General features: G+C 39.9%; 2 protein-coding genes across 3 annotated transcripts; both read left to right on the forward strand.

Annotated features, from left to right (window-relative positions):
- Positions 1-4,642: 4,642 nt before the first annotated feature.
- LOC133023393 (deleted in malignant brain tumors 1 protein-like) lies at positions 4,643-10,052 on the forward strand. 2 transcript variants are annotated; one of them, XM_061090416.1, is made up of 7 exons: positions 4,643-4,705; positions 5,683-5,724; positions 5,816-6,130; positions 6,700-7,008; positions 7,666-7,959; positions 8,852-8,986; positions 9,092-10,052. In XM_061090416.1, exons 1-7 carry the CDS (start codon positions 4,675-4,677, stop codon positions 9,370-9,372), a joined length of 1,407 nt encoding a protein of 468 aa, XP_060946399.1. In that variant the 5' UTR covers positions 4,643-4,674; the 3' UTR covers positions 9,373-10,052. The 2 variants fall into 2 exon arrangements, with proteins under 2 accessions (XP_060946399.1, XP_060946400.1); XM_061090417.1 differs by lacking the exon at positions 5,683-5,724 and having other exon boundaries at positions 4,647-4,705.
- A 3,398-nt stretch (positions 10,053-13,450) lies between these two features.
- On the forward strand, positions 13,451-14,404 carry hspb9 (heat shock protein, alpha-crystallin-related, 9). Its single transcript, XM_061089327.1, has 2 exons — positions 13,451-13,680; positions 13,990-14,404. Exons 1-2 carry the CDS (start codon positions 13,451-13,453, stop codon positions 14,402-14,404), a joined length of 645 nt encoding a protein of 214 aa, XP_060945310.1.
- Positions 14,405-22,739: the final 8,335 nt, after the last annotated feature.

Raw genomic sequence — 22,739 nt, forward strand, 5'->3', positions numbered from 1 at the left:
AAATATAAGTGTCATATTTTCATCCAATTTTCCATATGTTTACAAATACACACACAGACTACAAAGTATGTTGTACAATTTGGCCGTATGGAGTATGGGAGTAAGGCTCTAACAAAAGATGCCGTTAGAACAGAAGCTAACAGCAGAACTTTTTCCCCAAAAAATTCCTCTTAAAAATACAATGACGTAGTCAATAACAATGTTGATGTTCAATTAAATGTTTTTATTTGTATATATACATTATCTCAAGGCACTTTACATAGTGCCAGCTAAACCAAAAGCCTATAGCTTCAAGCAGAGATACGGTGAGCAGGCGCCAGAGCCCTGGTTACTCCACATTCTCACACTTTAGACAGCCCTCTCCCCAAACTATTCGTCCCCATCCCCTCCTCTGCCACTTAATGTTTTGGGTTTTCAGCTGCTGTGGACAGAAAGCCCATTTAGACACCGTGTGTGTGTGTGTGTGTGTGTAACAGTCCTTCTGCGTCCATTTTGGGAGGAGAGGTGCGTCAGAGCGTGAAGGCTAGCTGTCAGTCCGAATTACATTCAGTTGTTGGGCACTCTGTTTGTGTGTGTGTGTGTGTGTGTGTGTGTAAGTGTGTGTGTGTTTGCACATGTGCGTGTAGCTAGGAACACAGCCCCAGATGCTGTAAAACTAAATCAAGGGATCTCTCTTTTCCTCTCAATCAACTTAAAACATAGTCACACTTAAACACCTCCCATCTGTGTCTCATGGGTTGTCTTTGCAATGCAAAGGACACATTTTAACCAACCACATGCCTCACCCAGCTAAACACACATACACGCACGTTGTAGACACACTTCACTGCCATCCTTACACCTCCAATCTCTTCCTGTTTTCAGTTCTGCTGCTCAGACATGACCCCTAGTAACCTCTCTGGGCTGTCTCCTGCCCTGCTGTGCGTGTGCGTTTGTGTGTTTGCGTGTGTAGATTGAGAAAGAGATCATTAAATGACGCACGCAGGGGAAACAAAATCATGTCTATTCTCTTTAATGCAGCTCCACATCCCCAAAATGTTAACATTTAGGCATCAACTCCTGAAAAATATGAGAGTGTGTTTGTGTGTCTGTGTGTTTTACAGCTGCAGCAACTACTTGAGATAGGCTATTGGTCAGTGAGCATTACACTACCTTACACAACACAAGTGCATTTACAGTTTAGAAAATAACAGTGAATCTTATGGTACAAATAACATATTGTAATCGTGGTCATTGAGACATTTGCGAGAATGTTGCACCAAAGCAACCAGAAAAAAGTGAGAAATTATGATAAAAGAGAGTTTTAAAAAATTCGTGCAGAGTGGACATCACTGCTGCAGAAATTTAGACGCTGAAGGTCCAACAAACGTCTGATCACAAACACAGTACCGTGGAAACTGAAAGCAGGTTAAAGTGGGGTTCACAGGAATTGAGGGCAAGTCAATACTACCGCAGGCTTCAGGCTTAGCTGCCACAGGGCTGTGGTGGCAGTGTTCTCACAACAGTCACTTCCTCAGTCTTCTCACGCTATGAAGCTCACTACTGCTCCGTGTGCACATTTGAGTGTGCCTTTTTATGAAAGCTACAAACTCGGCCTGTGTGTTGACATGGACTGGGTAGAAGGTAACAAGGAAATGTACAAAATAAAATCAATAATTTGTTGTTCCAGGTGAGTGACACAAATTCTATTTGTTTCAGGAAACCTTATTCTCTATTTTCTTTGCTTCACAATGTTGCCTGAAAGAATTGTCATAAAGATAAATAAAGAAGATAAAAAGAAAGAATACTGTGCAAGACATAGAACACACATATAGTAAATAGTATAAACAGTGCTTATATTGCTTTGAGTGCTGATCTAGAAACTGATCTTTCATAAAAAACAATATTGTGATGACCTCTAGTGGGTGTTACTGGATACAGCTTCAGGACTGCCATTAGTACTGTGAACATGATCAAGTTATTTTCCTTTACTTTAACATTTCAATCCTAACGTCTTAAGGCAGTAAATTAAAGTCAACCAATTCTAAAAAAACATTCCATTAAAACAATTCCGGTAATATAAGACTTTAAAAAATAAAATATAAGACAAATCACATCAGCTTATTATTTCAGACCATGACTACAAATACTCAATCATCCCAGTGAGCTTTACATTAAACTACTTTCTGGGGTGAACCGTGAATTATGGATGCAACTCGCAAAGCAATCTAGCTAGTTACTGCGTTCCTTAGATTTCATTTTCTTTTCTCAAATGTCATACTGTGATTTCAAACAAATATGACACGCTGCTAACAGGTATACCTAGAATTTATATATATGTCTCTATTGTTGACACAACATCCTCCTCTGTTTGTACAGGTTCATGAAAACAAGGAAAAGATAAAAGAAGATGAAGAATAAAGTGAAGTGTTCTAACGTAATGAAGCGATATTATTGTGATTGCTTGTTTTATGCAGCGCAGTAATGGGATGAAACTTCACGACCGACAGCAGAGAAGCTGTATTGGTGGGATCGATGCCGCAGCTCAACACCACGATCAATACACCATGCAAACTCAGGCTCAAGATGGATGTTTTGGCTTTATGTGTGTACATTTGGAAGAAGTGGATACTCGTCAATCTTATATGGTTGATAATACTAAATTTTGGCGGATGATAGGTGATGGAACATTTCTAAAAAGAAAATTTAAAAAACCTTAAACTGCAATTAAGTGATGAATCCACTCGAGCACAGTCACCACCTCCACATGTGAAAGTATTTGTTAAGTAAGTTAAATCACCCTCAAAATTGTTATGTCCCTTTTGTGTGTCCAGGGGAAACTGAAGACAAGACAGTATAAGAAAGCACCCGCAGTCCTAGATGCTGGACAGAAGCAAGAAAACAAGAAGACACGAAATGTCTGATATCCATTATATCCTTCCTCAAACATGGCTGGCATGTAAAAAGTGTGAATTAGCTTTAACTTGCAAAATTGAGGAAAATGTGACTCTGTAGTCTGTACCGAAGCAACACTTGTTTAATATGTCATAGTCTGCTGCTATATCAACATATTTTGGGGAAGATCTTCACAGAAATCTTTATAATACATTCAAAACTTCATTAATTGCAACATTGTTGTTCATCAAGAACACTGAAAAAAAGAGTGTTATCTAGGAATTTCACAAGTAGAAGTATTTTGATACTGCAGTTCACAATTTACAATCAACTGGTTAACTTCCTCCACACAAGGAGGCAAACAGCTGATAAGACTGAACTGTGTTATGGCCAGAAGAGATAAACTATATAAAACAAATGAACAGTCATCATAGAAGACAATGTGAGCTATGTTTGGATCTAAACAATATTCAGCGTGACTCAACTTCAATAGTGAACTACCTATCACACATTAACATTATCCCTGTACCAAATTTGGAATTGACTATTTTATTTCCATATAAGAATATAATTTCCTCTGGTGGTGAAGTCAAAAAAAAGAGGATGGCAAACCATATGTGAGGGTGTTTATATCACCGCCACTTAAATAATAAACATATTTAGCCATAACAGTGTTGTTTATAACAAATATGGATGGATTTATACCACACCTACAGCTGGATTTATACTATAGATACAAGTGTATTCACAAAATCGTTACAAGTGTGTTTAATCTACAGCTTCAGCTGTATTTATACCATAGATACAACTGTATTCATACTCAAGATCCAGCTGTATTCATACTCAAGATCCAGCTGTATTCATACTCAAGATCCAGCAGTATTTATATTCAAGATCCAGCAGTATTTACACTCAACATCCAGCAGTATTTATACTCAAGATCCAGCAGTATTTATACTCATGATCCAGCTGTTTTTATGCTATCGATAAGGCTGTGTTTATATTACAGCTACAGCCAAATTTATACTACAGCTGTGTATTTATACCATATATACAGCTGTATTTATGCTCGATATCTATGTGTTTATGCTACAGGTGTATTTATACTATAATCACAGTTGTATTTATACAATATCGATACTGCTGTATTATTACCATAGATACAGCTGTGTATATATTACAGCTACGGCCACATTTATACTACAGCTACAGTTGCATTTATACTATAATCACAGCTGTTTTTATACTATCGGCACAGCTGTATTTATACCATAGATACCCCCACATTCATACTACGGCTACAGATGGACTGCAGATACAAGTTCATTAATACTGCAGATAGAGTTGTATTTATTTAGTTGATTGTTCTGAACTTGACAAGACTTACATAGTCACTCTCATATGTAACCATGGTTAGCTATGAAGCATTTTAGAGGAGAGAGACATGTATTATTTTAACTGCTACATGTGTGACACAGAGGCATCCAGGACAGTCCAAAGAATGTAAACATGGTATATACAAGTCATGGCCAAGGTTTTTTTCACTTTACAAATGAATACTGGACTTCTTCATGGAGCCTAGTATGGCTGCTTCTAAATGGAAATTTTATTTAAATCTGCTGACTAACATACAGTAGGGTATAGATAAAGTAGAATTCCTGTTTGTGGGAGGGGTTTGGTGAATGTTCTGTTGTTTATGTTTCAAGTAAAAAAGAGGGAAAGACACGAGTGGTCCGGGAAATCATCAGTCTTCTGTTTTGTTACTGATAAAGGAGGAAGAGCAGCTTTTCTCGCTGAACCATGAAGAGCAGACGGCACTTTTTGACCCTCGGTAAGAAAGATTTTCTACTTAGATCTTGGGGCTGTTTTTTTCTATGATTCATCCTCTTTGAGAGTATACATAGAAAGACACTTAGATACTTGGTTTTCATTCATTTTTCCAAGGAGGTAATGTTTTCACCCCCGTCCTTTTTTTTTTTTTTTTGTCAACATTATTACAAAAAACTTGGTGTAAAAGTGTGAGATGTGTTGTACAATAATGCCTAAAACTAACTATAATCAAAATTACCATCTAGATAGTTAGCTAAGTTGAAGTATATAGAGTTCTTGACAGTGTAGAGGTTGGTAAATTTCACTTATGCTACATTAATGAAAAAACATTTGTGAAAGAAAAACATTTATTATGAACATAATAAACTACAAAAACACAAATTACTAACGGTGTACTTACTAGATAAAGATATGTATGTGAGTATGCTTGTGTGTGTCTTTGTGAGTCAGCGTGCTTCCAAAATGGCAGCTAGCTACTCCAGCGATAACGCCTGTATCACTGTTTCTGTAATAATATGCTAATGTACCAACAATGTTTGGTGTGGACAAGCTCTGTTACATAGGGCAGGTGGCACAATATGTCTTAATTCAAAAGCACTTAACAGTTATAGGAAATTTCACAGCTTGACCATTTAACATTTATGAGTCAGGAAAGAATCCATTAGATGTTATAGGGGATTTTTTTCCCAACTTTCTTTAACATTGCGATTAGGCCTTTCTCTAAGATTTTTCACGGAATAATTCATGGATCTTGATTCTGATTTTTGAGTGTGAGAAATTTGGAGATTTGCAGATTCAAATGATAATACAGGTTGAATTTAAAATGGTTTCAGATGGGGACTGTTTGGCCTTTTTTTCCGGAGTTATGTACCATTAAAGTTATCAATAGTTTGTTTAATAAAATAGAAATCTGAATCCGAAACCTTCCAGCACTTTTCTGTTCATTGTATTAAGCAAAACCACTTTTCCCTCCTACAGTCTCCTTTCTGTTGACCTTACCTGTATCTTCCCTAAATGAAGGTAAGTTTACTCTCCCATGTCGTAGATAAAACCTTATTTTAGTTTTGAGCAAAATATTAACATACTGATTGTATTGTCTGGTGCCTGATAGGTCTTCAGATCCGATTAGCTGGTCCTGGATACACTCGGTGCTCTGGAAGAGTTGAACTATATAAAAACAACAGCTGGGGAACAATCTGTGATAACAAATGGAGCATGTCTGATGCTAAGGTGGTATGCCGACAGTTGGGCTGTGGTAAGACAGTGGAGGCCTCTGTAGCAGCACGTTTTGGAAGAGGAACTGGCAAAATCTGGCTCAATAATTTGGAATGTTCGGGAGATGAACGCTTTCTAAGTGACTGTAAGCACAAAGAATACGGGGAGAATGACTGTACACACAGCAGGGATGCTGGTGTCATCTGTAAATGTGAGAAATTCTTTGATCAAATGCAGGTTTTCAAATAAATGTAAGAACCACTTGTACAGTTGAAGGCTCACAAGGCAGATCAGGCGTTATTTTTCATGATTTGGTGTGAATAAATCAAATAATTTGAGAGTGGGTTGAATAATTAAATTTAAATGTACATTTATTAAATCAAATCACTCTTAAGTACCTAATTTTTTCACGTTAACTCAAGGATAATTTTTTTATTATGAAAAATGACCCTATAAATGTAACTTATGTGATAAAGTTATGTAGAAAATGTATATGTAAGTGAAATACATGAAGTGAATGTCTTAGGAATATTTAGTTTTAATGGATACGGCCTCTTTCTTCAGGCTTCCCTTTATATCACTTTCATTTATTAAGTCAGGGCTGGAAACCAACTCAGTATTTGTTGCCTCAGTCGTCTCTGGTCTGATGTTATCTATGATTCATTCCGGTTTTCAGATTTCAAAATTTGGGGGAAATAAAATGCTGATATAATGTAATGTAATGTACTGTAACTCATGACAAACCTGATTGATGACAACAATTAATTTCTCTGTGTTTAGTGATCAAATTGAATCGCGGCGATCGTTGCTCTGGAAAAGTTGTAATTTATCACCAAAAGGAGTGGGGAACAGTCTGCGACAACTCCTGGGACTTAAATGATGCTGAGGTGGTTTGCAGACACTTGAACTGTGGCACAGCGATGGCTGCCACTCAAGGCGCACGTTTTGGTCTACCTTATGGAAAAATTAAAATCTGGCTTGATCGCGTGGCCTGTTCAGGAAGTGAAGATTCTCTAACTGAGTGTCAGCACAGTGGATTTGGGAAAACTGATTGTTCACACAGGAAAGATGCTGGTGTTGTCTGTTCAGGTGAGAATCATTTTGAATCATCTCCTGGATCTGATAGAAAGATCAATATATTGTTTATTAATTCCATAAGGGAAATTACAGTGTTCCAGCAGCAGTTAAAAAAAAGAGATAAAAAACATTTACCACAAAACTCGTAGTACGTGCAAATGTGAAGGTAAACAAGTGCATTCACCTGAACAGATGGTTCTCCTCCCTCTGCTCAGAGGGGAGTCATTATAAGGTGCCAAGGGTAAAAAAGTGTTTCTGTATCTGTCTTCTGTCTTGCAACTAAGTGAGAGAAGCCTCCAACTGAAAACCCATTTAGTTGTTTCACCTGTAGATTGTAAAATTAATTAATCCATCTATAAGAAAGATTTATTTTGAATTATTAGTTTGGTCCAGGTCCAATACACTAACATGGAAGAGGTGGGCTTTATGATTTATGTTGCAGCCAGCCAGCAAGTGGCAATCAAGATTTTTTTAGTTCAATTTAGGGAGCTGTCATGTCAACCATCTTCATATACATTCTATCACAATATTATTACTAGAAAATTCCGAATCCTTTCAAAACATCCCTTTAAAGACAGGGTTGGACTCAAAGCACGTGTAAGACAAATCATGATCTAAAACACTGAAGGCTGTGTCTAAATCTGATTATTATCTTTTTCTTTTCTTCAGCAAGCCTCCCTAAGCCCAGCATCTCCGTGAATCCCTCTTCTGTGGTCAGCTGGGGTCAGAATGTCAGCATCACTTGTTCAATCTCAGATGAGCATAAAAGTGAAACATTTATTCTTAAGAAGAGTCCAGGCTCATTCAGAGCGACGGAGAAGTCAAGTTCCAACTCTGCTACATTCAGGATCCATACAGTGGACTTTGATCATGAGGGTTCGTATCAGTGTCAGTATGAGAGAAACATTTCAAATGAAATGTTCAGCTCTGCCTTAAGTGACCCTGTGAGACTCTCTGTTACTGGTAAGAAATGCAATGAAATCAATAAAATAAGCCGTAAAACACAAATAACAGAGGCATAAGTATTCAACACAGAAAGCTGCACCCAGCGATCATAACTCATACAAATGTTATGTTTAATATAGGAATACAACTATATTATCTTCATTGTCAGATTAGATTAGTCTGCAGATTAATTTCTCTATCATCAGTGGTTTAATTCAGAAAATGTAAACAAACAGTCAATGCTCATCATATGAGTCAGACCTCAAAATTATATTGTATATATTATTTAAATTTGGTTTACAGTGAATTTAAGATTCAGCTGTAATTTTCTATATTGTTGTAAATTTAATTGTATTGACATGTAATTGTCAAAAGCTTACCATATTTGTCTTGAATGATGTATCATCACTTTTACGTTTTCTTAGCTTTCTATGTAAAGGAAAAAAGTTTACTTTACAAAGCTCTTACCCAAATCCGGTGTAGTAAAAAAGTACAATATTACCCAATGTGGTGTAGAATAAAGGATGAAATGAAAAATACTGAAGTAAAGTTTAAGTACAATGTCATCTTGTTTGCCTAGCGTTTCCTCGTTGCGAAAACTGTTTGGGTTCTCATTAATATTGTATGGTACAGACTTTAATATTTAAAGTGCCTTGACAGTATGCATTTTGTGATTTGGCGCTAAACAAATAAATTTGAATTGATGTAGTTCTTGGGGAGTTTCAAGTTAAAAAGAAAATTCTGACAGACAGGGTCAAAGCACCTTTGCTTTTCAAACTAGGCTCGTTTGAATGCAGATTAGTTTGAGAATATTACTGATAATAACCTCTATCTGCACAATCAAGAGTAGCAGTACATTTTCAGAAAATTTGACATTGACATTTGAAGGATAAACTGTTTTCTCTCCTAGTGCCTTTGTCGCTGCTGTATTCATCAATAGCTGGTGGGATCCTGCTGCTGCTCCTGCTGGTCCTGGTGGTTTATCTGGACCGCAGGAGAAGAAGAGGAAAGGCCAAGCAGCCAGGAGCCCTCACCTTAAGTCAATGTCTGCACAATCCACCATGACACACATTCCCTTGTTTCAATTGCCCACTTTGATCAAAATGCTTTTGTATGTATTCATGTTCTGCGTCTCATGCTTGCATTTCAGTGTCCGTCACAGCCAGGAACAAGTATGAAGATGACACGAACCACGACAATATGAACTTTGATTCAGGAGAAATTAACAAGGAACTCACAGAGGAAGTGGGCGAAGTGGCAGATGATGCTTATGAGAAGCCAGAGAGAGATGAAGATCATTTTTATGATGTAGTGGGCCCCAGTAACCTTAATGTGAAGTCCAAGGAGGTTTGTGCCAGTGTAAAGAAAAACAGAGACGATAAGGAAGAAGACGACGAAAATGACTACGTAGATGTAACTCTGCCATTTTAAAACGTTTATGGAGAAATGGAAAATATTTATCAAAACATTTAGGTCAGGATGATTACTAAACAGATTTCCCAAATTGAAATGAAAATTACCAGTAAAAAACCTGTGCTAAATGTTGATTGATGCTGTACTGATTCTCTGTATACATTAATGATGTGATTCGTTTTGGACCATGTCCAGAGTAACAATAACCGTTGTAATATGGGGCAAAATGACTACATTTGAGAAAATTCTTTGATTTAGACAAAAAGCTTCACCCATGTCTGCCGAACCACATTTTCCATTTTCAATGTTTGTAGTTTTCTTCACTCACTATATTTAAAAAAAAAAAAATCTTTACAAAATATTACCATAAGCTTTTAGATGGAAAGAGAGATTGTAACATAGTGTGTATGTATACTTGAGGCACTTAAAGCAATAAAGCAGAATGATGACCAAGCTGTTAATGTTTGGTGCATCAAAGGAAAGTTGCAATGTGTAAGATCAGTCAGCTTCTAGCTAGATTTTAATGTTTGTTATTTACACTGCACAAAATTCTCACATAAAACAGATCTGGCATCAACCGGCAGTCCAAAAATAATAGAGAACTGTAAATTTCAACGACAAAACCAAAAACATTTTCATCCTGTCTTTTATGCTTGGCATGTAAAATAAAAAATTGTTTTCATAATTTGACAGATTGTTTGCTGCAATTTGACAAAACATGTAAAACAATGCAAATTTTGCCAGATAGTTGCATTTAAAATGTGAAATTTAAAAATGTTGACAGTACCTACAACTTACATGCAAGAACTGCTGTAGATCACATTTTCAACATTATACATTCTTAGATGTGCCAGTAAAAAGGGATTGAGTTGGTTTTTAAATATTCTAATCTGTAATCCTACAGTTTGATAGACAGTCTTGTTGGCGTGGCCTTTTTGAAACACATGCATAGCTTTATTTCTTTCAATTGTAAGAAAATAAACTGATATCTGCCTCAACAGGGCTTGAAGCTCTCTTACATCCATCAATCAAGCTAACTCTTATCCTTGTGGAGGAAAGTTGTGGGGGGGCTGGGCACCAGTAAAGAGACAAGTACAGTCAATCAACCTAACCCCAATCTGCATGTCTTTTGACTGAGGGAGGAAGCCAGAATACCTGAAGAAAACCATGCAAATACAGGTAGAACCTGTAAATTCCACAGACAGACCCCAGCTGAACCAGTATTTAAACCAGTAATGTACTTAAGTGCCACGCATCTCTGTTACACTCCATTTCCATTTAAAAAATGTAGCCGCACTAGCAGCATATGGCTCAATGGATGGCAATGCCAGTCAGTTAACTGTTGATGGATGAATGAAAGCTAATGAAGCGCTACAGTGTTGGAATGTCTCCACAGTTATTGGATAACAATGGAATCTGGTGCAGATACTTATATCCCCCAAAAAGCACTGTGTTGCATAAAAATATACATTTTATTTATTTAATGGTAATGCTTCTTCATGAAAAACCCATTAAACACAATATCTCGTTATGGCCATCACCCTCAATTATAGGTACGTCTTAATAATTTGGAAAACCTGAAGCCTGTTAGTTTAATCGCATCATTGGAGAGCAAATCCAGTATAGCATTTGAGCAATTTGCTGTATAAATCTGCAGTATACACTCAGGAACACATACAACATACAGAGGGAGACACCCGCTGCTGGCCCCAGCTACATATTCAAAAAAGTGATGTGAGACTGATCTTATATATCTGACTCAAGAAATCCTTCAACCTTCTATGGCTATTTACTACATAATCAATTGAGTCTGTATCAGAAGTGTCTTTTACTTTCACAGGCGATAGAAAAACAAAAAATATGATCAAACGTATTATGGAAATATAGTAACCCAATTCTTAACACTTAACCAATATGACCAAGGGGTGTCTTCAGCAGGAGGCTCTAATACATTACAACCATAAATAACCACCAAACTGAGATGGGTGGTGTAATAATAAACCAGAGATTTACAGCTGAGGGAAAAGTAGCCATGAATCTTTCTTTCTATTTCTGTCTGCTAGTTCATTGACACACTTATTTATTTTTGCAGTGGGCTAACCCCTCTGATGACTCAAAGATGACAGTTGATGTCCTCAAACATCCAACTTCAAACTTTTTACAAGACGTGTCACTTTAAAAGTGTTAAACGATTTAAAATAACAATTTATTACAGTGTTTAACCTAATAAGACATTTTTTTTTTGTTGTCTCAGCCCAATGTTACAAGCAGGGGGATACAACTCTGAGGCAGCTGTTCTCAGCCAATCACATGTGAGCCAGCTCACAGCTTGAACCAATGATGTGAAACCCGAATTTCAATATGTTTTCTTGACAGCCACAAATAGACGTGACACAGGCTTCTCGTAATTTCAACACGCTGGCTTAACCCACTCACACACACATGCAGACAGAATGTTCCCTGTAAGAAGCAGTGATGAAGACTCGTAACCTGAGACAAGACAGGCTTTGTTTACACTGCTGTTCGACTTGTTCAGTGACAAACAGCTGCTCATGCTCTTGCCCTTCCAAGGAAACGTGTACACGGGTTTTGCCCGGAAACAATGAAGAGGCCGGTTTGTGAGCCATTATGATTACAAAATAATGTCAACACTTTTCAAATCCTCTTCCCACTTGTTTAATACTCTAGTCACAGTACATTAATCAATCTATAACATTTCATTAACTACCTAAAATAAATTTGTGTCTTATTGTCCAGTGTAATACTGTATTCAAATCAATAAAACTCTTATTGATATATTTAAGATGAAGTTGTCACTAGCAGCTGGTTAGCTTGGCTTAGCATAAGGATTAGGGAGAAACAGCTAGCCAAGCTCTGTCCAAACAAATCTAAACCTCACTCACTAACAACATAAATCTTTTCTTTATCAGTACAAAAACTGAAGTAAAGCCTTTCATTCAGAAAGAATGGAAGTACGTTTTAGATATGCTAGAATGTCTGTATGAATCAATCAATCAAACAATCCTCATTTGTATAGCCCATATTCACAAATCACAATTTGTCTCATAGGGCTTTAACATGGTGTGACATCCTCTGCCCTTAACCCTCAACAAGTTTTTTGTTTGTTTGAAAAACAAACAAAAAACACTTTCAACAGGGGAAGAAAACGTAGAAACCTCAGAGAGCCACATGTGAGGGATCCCTCTCCCAGGACGGACAGAATGAAAAGAGGTAAGAGCTCATGAATGCACCCAACGCTATTGTGCAGAGTGGTTAGACTGTATTTCATGAACCCAAGAACTTCTGGATATGAACGCTGCCATCCTACTCATTTGGGTTCCATTTGAGGTTTCAGTTGCAACTTCTGACTTGGGGAATTTCAATCTCCAAAGTATAATGGAACGGGCATAGGAAGGCAACAAAAATACAATTTTCAGGACTATTTCCTGGATGGGTCCATTGGTTTCCTGAAAACTGGGTCCACAGAAAAAACGGTGTGCCAATCCCACAGGTAAAACGTTAATGATTCTACAATAACTAAGAATTTTCAAATTGTTGACATCTAGGATTTTCTGACTTTGCTGAACATCAGACCAATATTCCTCTCAGGCTAAAATCAGTACCTGACATCATGGTCACCTACATCTATTTCGTTATGAAGTAGAGCCCAAGTTAGCGATGAAGAAATAAGTAATAGGACATTTCTGGCTGCAGTGTGGACACTCACACACAAAAAGGATGTGGCCATGAGCTGTCTTTAGCCTTTTGATGAGTTGCAGGGCATTCCTGACCTTGCTGGCACACGCTGACAAACAGCAGTGAGCTCATGGGGTGTAAATAACACGGTGGGTGTGTGGGAGCAGAGCTGCTGGGGTATATAAAGCAGAGTGCTTTGTGTATATGTCCCACATTCACCCTAACCCCCTTCACGAGAAGAAGGCACGTGGGAAATTTTAAGTTTCGACTCTTCACTGGAGCCTAAAGACATTAGGTCGGGAAGAAGGAGCCAAGAACTAGAGAGACACCAGAACACAACACACGCAGGTTGCTTGTTACAAAGTCTGTAGAGAAAAAACGCTCTTCCAACGCTGAAATGATGTCCCAGCGCAGTGCTTTGAACAGCATGTTTGCCGATGACCCGTTCTTCAGCCAGGATCGGCTGCTGTGGCCGCTGCATAACGGGGCCCTTTCCTCACTGCAGCAGGACTTCTTCAACCGGAGAGCCAAGCTGGCCGACAGCCTTTTGAAGGAGCTCCACACGGGGCACCCCCTGCTCAGACTAAACAAGCTGCCCTTCCTTTCCTCCACTTTGGCAGGGTATGTAAAGTGACTGTGTATCTCTATGTTTGGGTGATCATTCAGGGCAAAGTCTATACCTATAGTCACTGAGCTCTGGTCTAAACGTGAGCCTTTATTTGGTATAATTCTTTCATACTCTAATCTCTGTTTTGTGTCTGTCTGTTGTGTGCTGTGAGGCTGCTTATGTATATAAGTGATTTTGTGTGACTTAAAGGAACTTTCTTGGCTAAATAAAGGATAAATTGAAAGTGCAAACATGATGAAGTGATTCTAATCAAGATTCTGTTTGTATATCAGGCTGACTGATGGAACAGAGCAGCAGCTAGAGACTCCCAGCACAGAGCTACAAAAGCAAGTACAGAAGCCTGCAGAAGACAATAGTGACCTCCTGGTCACCCTGGATGCAAGAGGTTACGCCCCCGGTGACATCACTGTCAAACTGGAGGGTCGGAGGCTAGCGGTGGTGGCCATGAAGCAAGCTGGGGCAGAGGAGAGCCAGACCTCCTCCTCCTCCTCTTCCTGCGCCGCCTTCTCCTCCTCGGCCTCATCTCAGCTGGGGTTCGTCCAGAAGATCGACCTGCCCGCTCACCTGGATCTATCCGGCCTATCCTGTTCCCTGATGGGTGATGGACAGTTGCGAATCCAAGCCCCTGTGTCCAAGCAGCCAATCAGCGAGGAGGACCAGGTGCCCATTCGGTTCAGGGCATCACTGGAGTTTCCCATTACAAAGGACAAGACAGAGGAGGACTAATGCACAGTGTGACTGAAAATACTTCTTAATAAATAAATATGTATATGCTGTTGTACCCACACACAAACACACACGCTTCCACTTAAATACTGTCTTTGAGTAAAGTTTACAAATCAGTAGAGAATTTATTTTTTAATTATCTGCAATTTGTATGAATCGTTGAGAAATTTTCAGAAAATGTTGACGCACTTGTGTCTGCCTCTGTTGTTGTCTTTTGTGACCACAAGATGGTGCCAGCAGCCAATTTACATAGAGGATGGCGAGGTTGGGAGGGAGGGAGACAGCGGGAGGGGGGTCCTAAATGCTGCCAAAATACGTTTAACTGCCCTCAGGTGACTGAATTAGTACGTTTAAAAGGTTCCACTGACTTTTGGTTTCCTGGGGAGAAGTTATTTGTTGGTGCAGGTGACAAACAATAGCAGCGCTTTAATTTTGTATGAGTCCTGCCCTGAGGGTGTCACAACAGAGGAGAGAAGAAATAAAGGCATCAGGAGACAAACAATGGGAGCTGCCAGGAGAGGAGAGGAGAAGACAAGGGAGCCAGAAATAAAAGGGTTAGCTCATAATTACAAAAATCTAAATCAACAGCCGAGCCAGCCTCCAGGGGTGATCAGGACTTTGGCTTCACCTTTGCCTTCATGCTGTGTATCTTTATGTACTGTCCTAATCTACTGTAGTTGGAAACATATAGCATGAAGAAAAGTTTTCAATGTTACAATGAGATGGTGATTGTCACTGCACTATAAACATGCTTAGGCAATGGGAATTGCTAAAGCATCTTGATCGCCATTTGGTGGCTGGCTACAGTAAACCCCACCTCCTCCATGTTAGTAGATGGGACATTGGACATGTGCAGATGGTTTGTATGCAGTATCACAATGTGGAAAGTCTTCATTCATAAGGTTCTCTATATCTCTAATAATGTGTCAGAATGACTCTCAATGCCCCCCCCCCCCCCCCCCCCCCCGTTCACAGGCTCTACAGGGATTTGCTTTGTGGAGGTGTATGTGACTCTTACTGTCTGTGTATTACAGTTATTTGTTCATGACTGTTTCCATGTGCGTAAGTACTTGCATCCAAACTCAGAGAATGGCGCCTGTTAGTATTGCAGATGCAAGTGTGTGTGTGTGTGTGTGTGTGTGTGTGTGTGTGTGTGTGTCCAGTAAGAGAAAGGTGGGCAAGACTTGTTGATGAATCCTTGCAGAAGGACACACACACAGAGACACACACCACACAAACAAACACACACATATGACTGAAAGGACTGCATATTTTCCACAGTGACAGTTATGAGGTCATAATGATGATGGATTCCTCAGTCTTGTGAGGGGGTAAGCTTGGTTTCTTGTGGAGCCAGGCTCCCTCAGAGGAGAAAGCTGTTTACACTGGCAGCTAGTCCTCTCTTAACATACAAAATTGTCATTCTCAATAATCCGATTTGGGATCATGTGTCCTCCAGTCTGAACACTTCTGAGGTTGATTTCCCAGCGCGTTTGCCACAGGATGAATTGCAGAGGGGCACATTCGAGACACGTGATGTGATCCTTAGCATAAACAACGGCCCTGTCTCCAAACAAAAGTTTTCCTTGTGCTCACGCAACATTATAAACTGCAGAAGGATCGATTCAACAGCGTGTAGTTCTAGAAAAAATTGAGACATAGCTCTGAGCACATGTGGAGTTAAAATTTGAGCATGTGCTGAGGTTACATTCTGTTTGAATCCACACCTCTAAATGCGAAATGACTTGTTTCAAGGTTTAGTCTTGAATATGGGCTGTACGCATTTCTGTATTGACTGAGCAGTTAGATACTAGTAAAATAAAGTGGAAATATCATGTTCCACAAACAAATAAGAAGGTTGGAAATCTAAAATAATCTTATATTAAATAAATCACCACTATGTTCTTAAAAATTTAAAAAAACGTATTTCCTTACTTACAGACCAAAAAGAAGAACAGGTGCTCTCATCAACAACAACATGGCTACATCTATAATCCACTCTTATTATTTTCATAATAATAACCAGAAGCACATGTTGTGTAGCTCGGGGTTGATATGTTCTAATGCCACAATACTGTGTACATCTGTCTCCCACCTGACCAACAACACTGTTATACACAATGGAAAACAAATTCATCCTGCAGGTTTAATTTTGCGATCTCTTCCTCCCTCTGCAGGTATCACAATAACACCAGCAGTCATCACTCTAACTCTTACATCGGGGTGTGCGCTGCTTGACATCACAATGCCAAAAGCTGACCGATGACTTAAATAAACCTTGTATCCGCGCATGTAACCTGGAGGGAAGATGTCATGACGTTCTCACTGTGAGACAACATATTAAAGACTAATTCTAATCCCTGATCAATCAGTCAGTTGTTAGACCACTGTAGTTACCCTCTCTGCCCTGTGCGCCTGTTACTGTGAAAAGTGGAGCTTTCGAGCAAGGAGAAATGTTAAAGAATAAATAAGTTGAATACCATCAACAGAATACATGAATGTATTTTCACTGAATCCTCAACTATTGAGGAATGCGCTAATAATAAGTAAGTCTTTACTTAATAAATGAATAAATAAAGTCAGAAGCATCCATTTCAGAAAACATATATTCGTATGTATTGATGTCATGTAATCTGGCTCTTTAATTAAGTCATTATTCGTATACCCTATAACGAGGATGTTATGTTGTCATTGCTGTTTGTTTGTCTGTTTGTCAACAGGATAACACAAGAATTAAAGAACCAATTTTATTTAAACTAGAAGGGTGGGATATGACTAGGGATGGGTATCGTTTGGTTTTTATCCGATACCGGTTCCTAACCGATACTTTTAAAACGATACCGGTGCACTAAAAAAGTGCACAAAACGATGCTTGACTAAGAAAGGCTTTTTTTATTGCCAAATATATTAACTGTTTAAAGTAGATTATAAATATAAATAAATACAAAACCCTTTTTAACTCAAAACTATGAATAACATACGAACTGTTAACAAAAGTTTACACTATACTTAAATAAATAAAAATAAATACAAAACACACACACTCAGACCCCCCCCCGTGTCTCCGCGGCTGGGGCTGTCGCAGGCAGGCTTCGGCCCGCCTTCGTCCCCCTAAAATGCGGTCACTTTTATGAAACATTTCTCGGCGTGGTCTTCGTTCCTCCCGGTCCCGGAGCCCGGTCCCGGAGCCCGGTCCCGGGGCCCGGTCGCGGCGCACCGCCACGGAGGAAATGCGCCCGGCGGGAGCCAGCCAGCGCCGGGGAGAGGTCTCACGAGGAGATCCTCCCCCCCCCCACACCTGCACGGGAGCCCTGACGCACGCGGGGTGCGGGCAGCGCGGGGACAAGAGTCTGTCCACCGGCAGCCGCGGGGCCCGGCGGGAGCCGCCGCTTCCCCTGAAGGAAGGAGCGGAAGTGTGAGGAGGCGGGACGAGCGGAGACCTCAGTTTTCCATTGGCTCAGGCACCGAAATGAGGCACCGAAATCTCCGTTGCGTTTCGGTCCGGGTAGGTACCGGTTGTATTGGAACCGGTTCCATATTGAACCGGTTCTCGGTACCCAACCCTAGATATGACCTAACAAAGAAACCACTAACCTTGGGGTGGATCCAGGTATTTTTTGGATAAATTCTCAACATGCGTTTAGAGGACAGATTTTGTGCAGATCCATGAATTTATCTAGATCTAAATCTACAGTAGAATCTAGTGAATTTAAATGAAGAATCAATTGGGGACAGTCAGGCTTTGCGTTACGGATGCCCTCTAATGAGTGAGATTCGATATTAGAATAGTTATTGTAACAGCTCTATTTTTTTGTATGGATTACCCTTTGCAGCTGTCATCGTCTGACATCATGGCATTTTCCATCAAGGTCATGGAAAAGTGGTTACGTGAGAACATTTTACTGAGTATTTTCCTGCAGCCCTGGTTTGTATTGCCGCTTTCTTTGCAGGTAGTTTCTTGAGGTGGGCCTGGCAGATGGTGCCAATAGTACTCTTATCTTTTGAGATGAAGTCCTGCTTCTCTCCTGCCTCAGACTCCCATTACACACCAATGGTCATGAGCATTGCTTCTCTGACTTTTGACAGATTCTGTGAATGATAACTCACTTTAAAACCCTCAAGCACTCAGACTGAGCTCTTGAATTCCCATCGGGCCGTCTGTCCTAAAAGTGGATTTGCTTTGGTCCGCTATTGCGACTCATTCAGGATCACAATGACTGACAACTGATTCATCAAAGGTCACCAATGCAGTATTACCATGTACTGTCAATTCTGACACATAAAAAATATTATAATATATACATATGTATCATATAAACAAGTATACTTCTACTGGCCCCCAAACGTTTGTCGGATCTTTCATACAGAAAACCAGAAGGGTTTTTCTGTGTTGTACATGAAGCCATTGTTTTTGTTTTCTGGGCTGAAGCCCTGAATGTAGAATTCAATGATTGCTTTATTACATTATTTATTGATGTATTTACACCAGAGCAGGCAGAAATGCTGTAATGTGTTTATATTTTGTTGTATAATGTATTGATTAGTATTGAGTTCAAAGTGCACTGATGCTGTCATAGAGTCTGACTGATTGGTTGATTGGTTATGCCCCTGTGCGTATTCATGGGCAAGAAGGTGTGGGATAGGTATGTGTTCACTTGTCTCTGCATTGTTTTGGGCTTTGTATGTGCCTCAACATTATTTTGTCACCATCTCGGAACTGAGGATGTTCTCCTCTGCAAAGATGCAAACGACAACCTGGACCTTTGACCACTGATCATAAAACCTGGTAATGTAGGAATACAATTGCATGTACTGCAGTCAAGAAACCAAGCCTTTCAGAAAACAAAATAAAATAATTCAAACCATTTTCATTATTGTCCCAATACATTGTTGTTCTTTGGCTCAAGTGGCAGGAACATGTTAGCTGCCATGGAAGTCTGTGTCTATGCTTATGTATGTCTATCTAGTTTAGAACAAAGAGTTTCATGAAATTATGATTTGTTGTTTTTATCTCATTACCCACACCATCGCTGTCCTTTTCTATCTTCCCCTACAGTGTTTTACTTCCCATTGGTCCATTTAGCTGCTGTTTTCCCAATGTCTTGAAGCTGTTGTTGCTCTTGCCACTTTTAACAACTTTCATTTTGGCCTCTGTTGTCACAGGCCAACAGGTGTGCACAAGTGTGCGGAGATCAATGGTTGAAATGAGCTTTATTGATCGAAGGAGAGGCTTTCAAACAAAAAGGCCCTGAGGCCCCTCGACCACTTCTTTCCCCTTCTCTCATACATCTTTTTGATTTAAAAAAAAAAAGTGTTGCCCTCTCTTGCCCCCAATACTCCCCTTTGTCATGAAAATGATTGAGGGGAAGAAAGAGGTCCTTCCCTCAATTTGTCTACTCACAATGGACTTCCTGGTCCTGTTCTACCTGGACCTCAAGGAGGTTTTCAACGAGTCCAAAGCCATGTCGTTGTCATCGCCTGAATGATTGCGCCATAGACCTTTTGCCTGGTACTGCACCTCCCAAAGGATGTCTCTTCTCCCTTTCTCCTCCGGAGAGACAAGCCATGCTTTGGCAGCGTGCATAATACGGTGTTCTTTGTCACTTGCGTGAGCAGGTTTCTTCTTCATGGACAAGAGGGACAAGACACTCAGGCCCTGTATTGACTATCGTGGACTTAACGACATCCCTGTTACGAATAGGTACCCACTTCCTTTAATATCCTCGGCTTTTGAACTATTGAAACATAAAAAGTTTTTACTAAGCTAGATTTACGCATTGCTTACCATCTTGTGAGGATAAGGGAGGGGGATAAGTGGAAGACTGCCTTTAACAGGCCCGGTGTTCATTATTAGTATTTGTTCATGCCATTTTGACTAACTAATGCACCTGCAGTCTTCCAGGCTTTAGTATTTGACATTCTAGCTGACAAGTTGAATCCATTTGTCTTCGTTTATCTAGGCGCCAGCAGCGCAACACTACACAATGTTGTTTTCACAGCCACTCTGTCCACAGGGATACTAACGTGTAACATCGTAATCTATGATCATACTGTATATTTTCTCAGCATCCACCTGCCGAGTCAGCGTGCACCCAGTGACTTTTACCTTTGACAACTCTGTGGTAGCCCCCACCCCTACTGCTAGGAAACTGGGTGTGACACTCGACAGTCAACTCTTCCTTAACACCAATATTGCTGCAACAACCCATGTAGATACATGCTGCACAGAGGAATACGTCCACTTCTCACTCAGAAGACGGCAACGGTTCTGGTCCAGGCCCTGGTCACGCCAAGACTACTGCAACTCCCTCCTGGCTGGTCTGTCTGCTAGTGATTTGTCTTCAACCTACATTGCTCTTCCGCTCCCTTCACTGGTTACCAGTGGCTGACTGCATTTGTTTCAAAGCACTGTACCATGCTACCGATTGCGTCCAGTCTACATCCAGGACGTGGTCAAACCTTACACCCCAGGCCATACACGTGGCTCTGCATCTGCCAATCGGCTTGTTGCCCCCTCACTGCGAGGGACACCAAGCCACTCAACAGAATCACGACTGTTTTCTGTCCTGGCTCCTAAATGTTGTTCTGGGTTTGTACCCTCATGGTTGAATGCACTTATTGTTGGTCGCTTTGGATAAAAACGACAGCTAAATGATATGTAATGTAATGTAATGCATATTCCTGGGAAGCAAGGCATTTAGGAAGCATTCTGATCAGATTCCCCAGCTACCTCTACCTAACCTACATCATTTTTTCTATGCCAAGAACACAGTTCTAACCTCTAAATGCCTGAGCTCCAAGTTTATGAGCTCTTCCACCTAGTAAACAGAACAAATTTTGGCTTTCTTGCATCTGCAGTCCCATTATCTTCAGAAGCAGGTTTAACTGCATATTTACTCTGATGTTCTGGTACAATGCCAGTGTTGCTGGACACTTGAACTTCTTCAGTTGGGCAAGACATGGGTGATAGCAATGGAAACATGCGTCGTATACAAGGTGAGACCCTGAGGTGACCAGCAGGGCTCCATCCAAGGATCTAAGTAGTTGAGACGGCACCACAAGTAAATAAGTCTAAAATGTATTGCGGGTGAAGGCCATACTTACTAGAGCACCTGTATTGATCCACAGATAAAAAGTGTCCCCAATTAATGTACAATTCTATTTGAGTAACATTTGCTGGAAACTATAGGACCAAGCTGTTTTGCAGAATTACTGATTTTTGTAAACTATATTTGTGATATTTGTGTCTTGTGCAGGAAATAATTGATGCCACACATGGAGCAGTTAAAGAAAAATAAACCAGATATGACTGGATTTTAATTCAGATGTAATGTTAGTAGGAGAATCCCTAACCCTAACCCTAAATAATGGGGTGAAGTTTAATGTGAAATCAAAACACGCTGCCACGGTTTTTATTTCCTTTCTACGTATCATACGAATAATAATGCATGTGTTGGTAATTGCTGTGCTGCTGATATTAAAGGAGGCTATGACGGTCTGTGATAGCATCACATTGTCAATCAGAAGGAACAGATAATAGAGTTAGCAGCCAGACAGAATTTAATTTACTCCATGTTATTGAAAAGGAAAACAAAAGTATAATAATACAGCTATGAAACCCAAGCTCATTAAGCTCACTCATTAGATTGTCGGTAGTTGTATTAAATGATAGGGTTAAGGCCTGCTTTTTGAATCATTGTTGAGCTTTGGATTTCACCTCTGTCCAAACAGAGATCTGCAGAGAAAGAGTAAAAGGCAGGACACACTTCTGGTGAAAAAAATGCATGCAAAAATACACTATAAGAGGCAAAAGGAGATACGCACACAAGCGTACACACACGCTCACTGCAGGGATCCATTAGACGTGTTGTTCTTTGCACTGATAGGGCTGGTTATCAGGGAAGTCTGGCTGCCACAGAGTCCTGATAGTGCAGAGATACAGATTGAAGACTCCCAGACTTAAGCAAACACTGAAAGGCTCCTGAAAAACAAGACAGGAGATGGGCTTTAAAAGCATTTGCGTGTTTGTGTGTGTGTGTGTGTGTGTGTGTGTGTGTGTTTGTGTATGTGTTTGTGTCTACATATGCTTGTGTCGAGATATCTCTATATATATGACATATAGCGTTATTTAGGAGGCACTTTACAGATCAATAATACACATTATGTAAAAAGGAAATTTAATATTGTACATATCAAGTTAAACGTGTAAATGGGAGCAGGTGTGTGTGGGTGTGTGTGTGGCAATGTTGAGTGACGTGCAGCGACAGCACCAGCACAGTGTGTTTTATCAGCTCTGGTTAAATGTTTCCTGCCACTCTTCCTCCCCGCTTTCAGC

The sequence above is a fragment of the Limanda limanda genome, chromosome 17 (assembly GCF_963576545.1).
Source record: "Limanda limanda chromosome 17, fLimLim1.1, whole genome shotgun sequence".
NCBI lineage: Eukaryota > Metazoa > Chordata > Actinopteri > Pleuronectiformes > Pleuronectidae > Limanda > Limanda limanda.